This window comes from Rhea americana, unplaced genomic scaffold (assembly GCF_003343005.1).
Source record: "Rhea americana isolate MKP2758 unplaced genomic scaffold, rheAme1 scaffold_9, whole genome shotgun sequence".
Taxonomy (NCBI): domain Eukaryota; kingdom Metazoa; phylum Chordata; class Aves; order Rheiformes; family Rheidae; genus Rhea; species Rhea americana.
The window spans coordinates 4,269,709-4,280,650 of NW_028187088.1; the positions used below are offsets into that span (position 1 = coordinate 4,269,709).

Below are 10,942 nucleotides of genomic sequence, written 5' to 3' on the forward strand. Positions count from 1 at the left end.
AGAGAAAAATGAGCTTGTTTTATAAACGAAAGACAAGAGTTCATAAACAGAATGACCAGGAGCTCCAAACCACCTTCTGCTTTCAAAGGCAAAGACTGAATACTACAGTCCTCAGCCAACCTCTCTCTGGATCCAGGACAAGGCCAACCTACTCGTGACTTCAGGTTTTGGAAAAGCTTTCTGTGCAAATGGTATGCGTACACTAACTGGAACCATTCTCATAAGCCATGACGAAGCCTTGACAGGCTGATAGTGAGCTCTCCCGAGAGCTGTGAGGTAAAGCTTTCCTTCCTCATTTGTCTAGATTATTTCTGTTCACTTTGGAATGAACAGTATCAAAGAATTAAAAAAAAAAAGAAAAAAAAAAGCCTGCTTGCACATTTCATGTGTTTTGATTTTATCCTTCTAGCCTATCGGCACCAGAGACCTCATCGCCTCAGCCATCTTTTGCTGCTTTTCACTTTTTTTTTTCTTTTGTGCTATAGACAGGCACTTGTGCTCCTTCAGACTGTCTCTTGCAAGAGGTTAAAAAGACATAGGTTTGAGTCTGTCCTGCAGAAACCAACCTGACTCACACAAGCACCATCAGATGTGGAAAACCACTCAATAGTTTGCTCTTCTCAGCGTCTGGAAGCTGCCTGGGAAAGGCAAAGATGCAGGCAGTTTCCCTCAAAAAGCTCATCTACTCACCTCCCCCCCGCCTTGAAGGCTTCAAGAAGCTCAAGAAACGGCGGTGGACAAGATAAATAGACAACGACTAAGAACTCCCAACTCCTCAGGCACGCTTTCTCGCAGTCAGCTTTCCGAAGGTAACGTGCTGCTTCAGCACTGATGCAGAGCCACCAACCGTTACTTCCTCCTTACGTTGCCAGAACTGCTCCTGCTAGCTGACTCACTGCCCCTTGAGGGCTGTCAGTCTCTTCTCATGCAGGGCAACAGCAAGAAAAACGTGTTCTTAAATATTCTGCAGTATGTTTAGCGTGGCAGTCAAGTCTATGCAGCTGTGGTTAAAAGAGTTTAAGAGAAGGGGGTGCCTGTCCCCACTGGGATGCCTACCTGCCTCCACACCACACTAGAGGAGGAGGAAAGAGCAGGCGTGGTACTTTGGAGCTATCATTTCAGAGACGGGAGGAACCAAGAGCCACTGCTTCAAACAGAAGCAAATTACTATCTCACTTCCCCGTGAAGCACCACTTTTTCCTCCGTTCTTGCAGGTGTAAGCATTAAAGTCTTGCGCGCAGGCATGTTGTACAAAGGCAGGGGTCCACAGCAGCSTTCCTACAACCGGCCTGCTCCTCCTCCAGCGCGCTGCTGAGATCTGCAGGTCTCCCTGGGCTCACGCTTACTTACTGTTGCCTCCTCCACGGCCGCTGCCGAGCCCTGTGGTTCACTATACAGCCGCTCGCCCAGACAAGCCGCCCGCGCRGCCTGTTTTGACTGCGGAGAAGCGCGGGGGCACGCCACCTCACCTTCAGCACGGCTCGCTGCCGTCTTTGAAAATCCCAGCCAATGCGGAGATGCCCATTTTYTGACCTTTCACCGTACCCTTTCACGCCAGCGATCGGCGGCTGGTGWCCCTTCCCGCAGCTGGATCCCCACTTGCGAGCTGACTAAGTGTGGCATGCTGGCGTTCCCAGTAGATACCAGTAATTCCTTAGACCAGCACAAGGAAGACTGCACACAATTTTTGCAAAGTTACTTGGCAGAGGAGACACCTGGATTCTGCTGTGCCTTCAGCCAGGATTTTCTGATCCCTGTCTCATAGGCTTATATCGTGCACTGTAAATTAAAATCAGTTTAAGGAGTGCACACCATTTCCTCAGCTACACTGATACAACTGCATGCAAGATAAGGCTGTAAACCAGATTGCTGAGGTGATGAACATAATCAACCAACTAAAGAAAACCCCAGCAAACCAGTTACCCCTCTTCTGGAGTGATTTTCAACTTCATTACTTTGAAAACTCAGTTTACATCATAGTATAACAAGCATTTGTAAGAGCACAACTGAAGGAGCAGCAAATTTTGATGCAAGGACAGGAGTAAGTGGCCAGAGGCAGCAAAATTTCTAAAGTCAATGCCAAATTACTTCCTCTCCAAAATGCTTCAAATATGCAGCTGAAACAAACTTCCACTCAAATTCAGGGTTCTCAGCAGTGCTGAGAACTCAGAGCCTGCCATTATTGCCCCTCAGGGCATGTAGGTAAGGCAGCAATAAATTCTGTTTTTCACACCTACCTGCAAAGAAAAAGCAAGAGATTGAATACGGAAATTACTGCACATACTCATATGGATGARTATCTTATAAAATGAATAACTATGCAATGAAAATCATTAACAATAGAGCCATCTGCTGTATTTCAGTAAAACTACACCAGTAAAATATCTGAAAATGTTATAATGCACTACAACTTGAACTTTTCACTATTCCGTAATACAGACTGTGATCATAATGATTAGCATATCAGCTTAAAAGACAAGATACCTTTTAACACCTCTTTTAATTAAAAGCAGTATTTCCTGGCATAATAATGATCCTTTGTATCTAATGATACTAACTGACTTAGTAGCTGAGCATGTAAAAAACATGAAATGCCTCCCATTCCATTTGAAGTAGATAAGCAAAGTGTTGTATAGGGAGATAATGGGATCAGGAGCAAGCTGAATATTTATTTAAAKACCAACAACGGAGACCTAGGTGTTTTTTTCTTACTTTAAAGTAAAAGCATTTCCAAGTCAGAGGACACTACAATGGGAGGGGGGGAAGAACACAAGAAAAGATGGAACTTTAGAAGTCAGACCAACCCAGTGGCTCTCAGCACATAATTATATTTCCCTCTTAATATATTTGAAGTCTCCTCTTTTAGGCACTGTGGATGAARCAGATGTATAGAGGAAGGTTCAAAGAACAGAACCTTTTTCAGCTGATTCCTAGTCCTGCATCTTAGAGATGGTATTAAACTGCAACCCTAAAATCTTGGTTATTCTAGGGCAACTTGTACCAGGTGTTGGTCCCAAGCTGCAGAGAGAATATATTGCTATATATCCAACCTCAAGTGGGTGTTTCACATTCAGGGTCTGCAATGGCTACAGCTATGCAAAGAAGCAATACTTACAAACAAACTACAGGCAGCCCCCAAAAGTCCTACCCTGCTCATGGGAATGTGTTTTTTAGTTAAAAGATTCAGAATAAAAGACAGACTCCTGAAGATGAAGTTAGAAGTAACTTTCAGAAAGAGGAAAGATTGAAGCACTTTTTGATGCACCCATTGATGGCTGGTACTGAATATCACTGCTTTGGAGTGCGCCAGTTAGGCCCAGTTATAACWCAGCCCATTTTAGCACCTACTCAATGGGTGGTGCTCTTCCTCTTGCTGCCTTTCCAGTCAAGTTGCTTTCCAAATCACATCTCACCCGTGTGGTTCGAGATCACAAAACAYGAACGAGAGCTGTCAGGACGAATCTTCTCCCTGTATTTAAAACAGGCTTGCGAGCCATCCACTAAATCACATCTGTACGCTTTCCAGAACTGCCTGGATAATACATTCATCTGCCCCAAATGTATGCGTCCTTAATTAAATGTACCAAGGATCTCATGTTTGACAACAAATATTATTTGTTCCTGTGATTTTTGTAATTTAGTAGTTTTAAGGGTTACTTAACATTTTGTGTAGTTCTTCTAGCTTACACAAAACAAGTGACACTTTAGTACTACACCTGCAACTTCAGCAATTGCTGCATAACAGTTTTTACCTACTAAATATAAAACTAAACTTTGGTGACTCTAATTTTTAAGTTTCCAGAATTTCTTAGCTTAAAAAATATCAAACATATATTTACCTGCCATCATAGCTATCATACTGGCTTTGTAGACATTAGCAAGTGACCCTAGTTCACCCGTTGATAAGATTGTTTTCATATGAGCATCGCCACAGGCCTCACGACACTGACGGATCTCCTCATACAGATCTGTGGATAAAAGCATTTGAAAATGATCAAAGTTGGCTGAGAAACATTTTCAAGTATGGCTGTAATTTCCACTTCTGGATTAATTTCCAATGTTATAATTAGTCATAACACTCAAGAACTTAAGTTTCCCAAGTTCAATAAATTGCATGACTGGAGGTAATTAACAATGCCACACAGTTTCAGACTTAACTTAACAGCTATTAATGTCATTTCTCTCAAAACTAAGAATGTGCACAGTATGCCGAACACTCATGAATATGTCAGGAGTAAAAATACTATGGTATTTAAGTTTTTGCAGTATATTCTCAATATTGATTTTGAAGCAGCTTTTCCTGCAATAAATACATCAGCAAACTGAATCGGTACTCTGAGACAGTTATGTTTTCCTGTAAACATCATGTCACCAACCTCTCTGTCCCGTTCAACCATATTTGCCAAAGGTTAAGTCTAAAAAACAACAAAGGTTGGATCCATTGAGTGCCACTGGAGCTGCCCTGGCGTAACTCACCTGGCTTCCAGCTGCCACTGAGGAGGCACCTCCGCCTCAGGTCTCCTGCCAAACCTCCTAGAACCACAGGGCTCTCTTGGGAAGTCTGAACTAGATGCCTGTGCTTACACACTTGAATCACATGGTTTTTCACTTTCCTGAAAATAAGAATTTCCTGAAAATAGGCAGCCTGATCGACATGGGCTACTGCTATCCCCACAGAGAGGAGACTGAAACCTGAGACYGAAGCTTACCCACCAGAGGCTGCTCCCCAGGGTTTTGCATTTATAAACCAGCTCAAGGTGTGGCAGAGCTCGTGGGGTTACCTAGGATGTGGATCAGCACATAGTGACCTGAAAYAGCTCAAAGAAGCAAACACTACAGCACGGAGGATGCAGGACCATTCAGTGGAGAGCCAGAGGGAAAACGGCAGCAAGAAGTTAGGTCAGCTCACCTCAGCTTGCAGTGGGGCTACAGCTCCGAAACCCGAACTCAGGCCCTAGGTCTGCCAGACTTTTGGGTTGCTTTTCTCACTGTCGCATTATAGTCTAAACTTGTCCTTAGCTGACATACGCATTTCTCAATAAAGTTGTTGGGAATCACAGGCATCCAAAGGCAGAACTGGATCCTCACTTTTGATCCACATGTTCAGCAAGAAAACTGGCTGCAATTTAGGAAGGAGATTTTTTATGACTCATCTTATATGCAAGCACTGCTGTTCACACTGGCACAGACAGTGGGACTGACTTACTTAAAGTACTCTTGTAGACTGGAAATAAAGCAGGCAATTATCTATGTATCCTAATGCAACCTGTAAAATGAAAAGCAAAATCTGTCCCTGAGTTATTACTTCCTCCTTCCAGAGAGTACCGCTCACTTTGAGGGGGCTCTAGCAGTCTTTCTTCCAGCTTCTAACTTTCGTTAGCTCTCACCTCCAAACAGTAAGCTTGTCTCCGAGGCTAATCATCACACATCCACCTAGCTACTGCTTCTTAAAAAGCACTGCTCAACCTCTTGGCACCAGGCTAAGCCACAGAGAAGCAAGAACAGTTACACCAGGCCAATGTTTGACTGCTTTTTGAGAGTTTACTCAAATCAAACCATCACAAATTTCTGCTTTTGAGTCTACGAAGCATCATGGCAAAAGGTGCTCTAACTTTCCAGCAGTTTTGTATTTTCACAGACTCATTTCAGTAGGAACTAGAATAAATTTGGATCTAACTGATAGGATTTCTTTAAAAATGCTAGAACCTGTGGGCCTGGTCAGGTAATGAAACATGAGGAGCACAGGGAAACCTTCCCATTCTCTTCAGCAAAATTCATTGGTTTTCCAATCAAAAGCTAGAAATTAACATATTTGTCAGAACATGGTCACTTAGAGATGACTAAAACTCATCCAGTGTTAATGGTATGGAGAAAAGTAGCAGATCTTACAGTGTACAGTCACCATTTCTGCAGTGCAAAGAAAAAAATAAAATAAACAGAATCCTTTATAAGAGGGTCCTTTTCATAAATTGTACTCACTCTTTAAATACTTAATTGAAAAGTTAATTTACAGAAGGCTAAAATACAGCTTTTAACATGCTTTTCTTGCCAGAAATGTGAGTCTAATTTATTCAGAAGTATAACTGGCTTTCTTTTCCTTTCAGTCCTCAAATGAGACTTGGAAACATCCAGGAGGACTGGYTGGGCCGCTGTATGGCTGGAGCTCCCCTCCACCCACGGTACCGTTGAATCCTATTGATGCCATTGGCGCATCAAGCAGCTGGGGCTGGGATCACGGCTGTGGTCCTCTGAGACATACTATGCCCATTAGTAGACAATGGGCTAATGCACTTAGCAAGTCCCTTTATAGACTCTGGTCTTCACCTTGTTTCTCACTGTGTACCAAAGGTGTGAATTAATCAGTACTAGCATGCAGTCTAACATGTTTTATTGATCAATTGCTGATACTCCAGAAACCTTCTACATCAAATCAAGACTCAAAATAGAAATACAGAGAAGTGTGCCATTTTCTTGTGCATTTGATAACATTGTTCATGTTAAATCCAAATGCAGTCTCTTTTCGTGGAGTGATGTTTTCCTGAAGCCTTTGGAAAGCCAGAGAAAGCAGCCTTCATGTTCTTCTGGTTTCGGTAACAAGAAAAAAAGACTCAAGTTTTCTCTACCTTTAAGATACACTGCCAAAGTCATCAAAACAAAATCAACAGAATGTGCATTTAGGTCCCCWTGAAAGGAAATTATATCTTCATTACTGTTGTTCACTGACATTGCAGCTACAGCATCCTCCCTACCATTGGAAGGTGCTCTTTTACGCAATTAGAGCCAAGATCATTTGAAYAGTCTCATTATCTGACAGCATGCCTCAACCCACAGGCAAGAAAAACTGAGGATCTCCAACCATCTGTGTCTATCAGGTTATCCCAAGTGATGGCATAGTGGGCATACTTTAATGGGGAATGCATGTAGGTAATAAATACTGTTCCCTTTTCAGAGAACAATTATCACAGACAGTATCTGGCATCCATAGAACATCCTCAGCCCTGCAGTAAAAGTGCAAATAGAAATGCAACTACCTGTGGGACAGAGAAAAWTAAACAGAGAACCCCAGCCTGAAAAACATCAAATGGGGGCTGCTTTGATAAAAAATAAATGTAAAAATTCCTACTCCTTTAAGAAATAAGAGGTTTCAGTACTCACTCAGATTTAAGTCAAATGACAAACCTATATATCTTGAAACTTCTGGTGAAATGTCTGAAATACAGCTGGCATGCACTCAGTGTTTTAAAGAGTCTTGAGCTGCTTCTGAGACAGGCTGTGCTTGCCAAAAAGTCAGTCATTTAATTACTCAGCTCTGTCAAGCCCATCAGCAGCAGGAGTCTCAGCAGGATGAGATCTCCGTCCTAGCAAGGCCAGCTGAAGTAGAGTTGGAGGACATGGTTCCTGAAATGACTGTGACTTACATAGCACCCCAATAGTTGATACAGTAGATAGAGCTTCTCCATTAGCAGCTGTGGCAGAAAGCTTTTGAGCAAGCCCTCTATCACAAAATAAAATAAAATAAAATAAAAAATAAATAAAAAAAAAAAAAAGTAGGCATATTTTCAGCTGTGAGTTAAGCCCATCATGAAGAGGTTGCAAGCAAGTCTCAGTTCTGACTGCTAAAGACAAGGGCAAAAAAAACCTTAAAGCAAACTGCCAATACTGCTGTAGCACCGAAAGATGTTGAAGCATTCTGAAAGCAGAGCACTATCCATATTAGAACTCATCTAAGTCTTAAGCCAAGAAAAAAAAAAAAGGAAAAAAATAAGCAAACATATGCTATTTAGCGATAGGTGCTCACTGATGTAGCCTGGAGTATCTCCACTGATTCAGTTGTTAAAATGGGACRGACATAAAAACTTTTCTACTTTGCACCCTCTTACGTTATCTTGTTACTTTCATGAACTACAAATCTGCTTTCACTGGATGCATTTCTAGAAGCCAGAAAAAAAAAAGGATTTAACATTACCAAACAGAAAGATCAACACGCCTTCACTGATGTTGTTTTAGTTCCACTTTTTTAAAGATACGTGTCAGAAGGCTGGGTTTTTTATTTTTTCTAAATGTCCAACTATCTAGTACAAGCATTCCAATGATTTTTAGCCATTATTAACTACCCTGGAGAAAACGTGCCTTATACGTTTCTCAAGCAAACATCCCCATCACTATTCCCTTACAGTAATTAGCCCTTATAGTATGTTGTGATACACCTGTTCCTAAAATTCACACAATAAATGGAGAAAATCCACGTCTTCTACAGAAGACATAAAAATACTATGGRAAAAAAAAATCACAGCTTAAATATTTTGTGAATCAGCTCGTCTCCAAAAATGTGGTGATAATACACTTAAAATACTTAAGCTGAGCTTTTTTGTCTTTTTTGTCTTTTTTTTTTCTTTTTGCTGTTTTTATCTAGCCAGTCGTATTGACCGATGTTAACGGCAGAGGGACTGAGGAGGGATGATGTTTCAATTTTTGTTAGACCCAAAGATCAAGGTAATCACGATGGGAAAGTGGCGAAACCCCTTCTGCCTGGCACATCAACAGCAGGTTTGTTAGCAAAACGACAAGCACGAGGCTATCGGCGCATCAGCGCCAGGCGGCTCCGCCAGCCCTGCTCGCCGTCGCCCAGCGCGGCGCCCGGCCGCAGGGATTCACACGAAACCGAAAACAGCGTTTGGCCTCAGGAACGCGTGCCGCTGCCGTAAGGCAGGAATAGCGCACCCGGACTTCGGGGTCCCGAGACAGGCTGCAGGTCTAGAAAATGGTAAAGCCGGTTACAACATTTTTGAACAATGCGCGGGGTCTTGAAAGGCGGCTTTCAAAATGAGGATATACCTAATGTATTTCATGGCTGTAACCATGTTAAAACTTCTTACAGTGTATTTGTTTTTTTCCTTTTTTTTTAAGGGGAAACAGCAGTGGACATGGCTCAAATGAAAGGTTATGGAGAATTCAGAAGCAGCTGATGCTACAGTATGCAGAGCTGCTTGCTGAAAGCAGTATAACTAGTAGCAATATTATAGCATCTCAACCAACTTTACTGTAACTTCAACATATTTATTGATAACAGCAAAACAAATCCAGTGTTCTTTCAATAATTTGCTGGTCAACTCCCTAACTCTTTACATATAGCCTCCAGAATTCTATTTYTATAGACATGATTTAAATTCTGCTCTTCAATCTTAATTCATACTTTGTAAATCTATAAAAGGTAATGCTTGAGAAAACTACTGAAAGTATTATTGCTCTAAAAGATAATAGGTTTTAAAAGGTATATGTAAGTTCATAAACTTAAATCTCATTTAAGGTTATATTCCAAACTCAGTTAGCTCTCCAATAAATTTGCTTTCATGTTTAGCATTACTAAAAAGCTCTTAGCTTTTTTTTTCTTTTTAAAGAACAGACCTAGAAAATATATTGTGAATGTCATAAAGATTCCAACAATATTTAAGAATGGGTTTAAAATAACTTGACATAATTGGATATACACTAAAATAATCATACAGCAAACTTTTGAAACAAATTAGAAAACTCGCAAGAAATGCAATGCTTCTCAAACATAGTGACCCCAATTATTGCACAGTCTAGGAAAAAAGCTAAAAAAAATATGAACAATAAAATAAAACACTCTGCTACAAACACGGTTTGTCAATAATACCTGCAGTTTTGAAGAATGACAGCATGAGAAAATAATGATAAAAACCTACTAGTATTTTAAGTATTATCAGAGGTTCTGTCAGAACTGCAAGGCAGCTATAGTTTATGAAGTACCTTGAACGCAGACACAGTTACCGCCCTAGACATCTTTTTCAATTTTATATAATATATGGATCCCGTTAAGAGAGTTCTTCATCTCTTCTTCTATCTCTCTCAAACACTTTAYACACTGCAGTGTATCACATATAAGCACTAGGCACACCTAGTATGCTACAGGTTCACACAGGTAGCATACATCCATTGCAAAGTAAACAGGGAGTCAAAACGCTGAATTTTCAACAACAAAAAAAAAGCAGATATCCTACTGAAGTAATTTTTGGCATCATTATCAGATGGCAAGTAGCTTTTGTTCCTAAGGTTGGGTTTTTTTTTTCTATGATAATATAAATATATGCCATCCACACAGATTCACATTCATAAACAAACTTTGAGAAAACATTTGGAAATAACTTCAAACCTGCCCTCAGTGAAAGAAATGTAAGCTAAACATTGCCAAAAAAGGATGTCTTTCAAGCTTGTCATGACTTCAGCTTGTGGAGAAAAGAATATGTGTACCAAATCAAAAGTCAACTATAATTTACTTATTTTGTAAATTGACAGCTTTATACTACATCCATCATTACTATGTCTGCGCACTCCTCCCCCATAATTTATGGTCACAGAAAACAATTAGTTTCCCATACATAAAAACTTAGCAGCATATGTCCAAGTCATTTTAATTCCAGTTTCATTTCAATCACTGATGTCAAGTTTCTCTCTGGATCTATCTATGAATTTTTTCTCTGACTCGCCTTGTTGTAATCCTGGGCAACATAATATAGAGACTATTTGCAACTGGCTGCATGCAGTAACTTCCTGACCTCTGTGCTATCTAACTTGCACTTAAGGACTATGAGCTCTGAAGCATGGTAACTATAATTATGTCCAAAAATTGCCCTAAGACAGTGACAAATTTTTTCAGACACACGTTCRAGTTGCTGTTCAAGCTGGTACAGAGTTTGCATCACCATTCTGTCCTACTTAAAACCCCTCAGTCAGCCAGTCTCCATCATCCAGCATTTTCTGAGGCTATATCCAAACTTAATCACACAGAAGAAGCAACTGCTGGGTCAATGCCCATCATCAAGAAGGCACACATCTGTAAAGCTGCATATATTTAAGGGCCAGGGCACGGAGATTGTAGGTGCTATGAAAGAGGTTAAGATATAAGAGCAAGTGAAGCCAG

General features: G+C 40.8%; 1 protein-coding gene across 3 annotated transcripts in view; it reads right to left on the reverse strand.

Moving 5' to 3' along the window:
* Positions 1 to 10,942, reverse strand: part of DERA (deoxyribose-phosphate aldolase) — a 52,211-nt gene that overhangs the window by 23,201 nt on the left and 18,068 nt on the right. For all 3 annotated transcript variants that reach the window (XM_085324029.1, XM_085324028.1, XM_085324030.1), the window contains one exon: positions 3,840 to 3,968. In XM_085324029.1, coding sequence (XP_085180155.1) covers positions 3,840 to 3,968 — 129 coding nt within the window. The remainder of the gene's footprint in view (positions 1 to 3,839; positions 3,969 to 10,942) is intronic.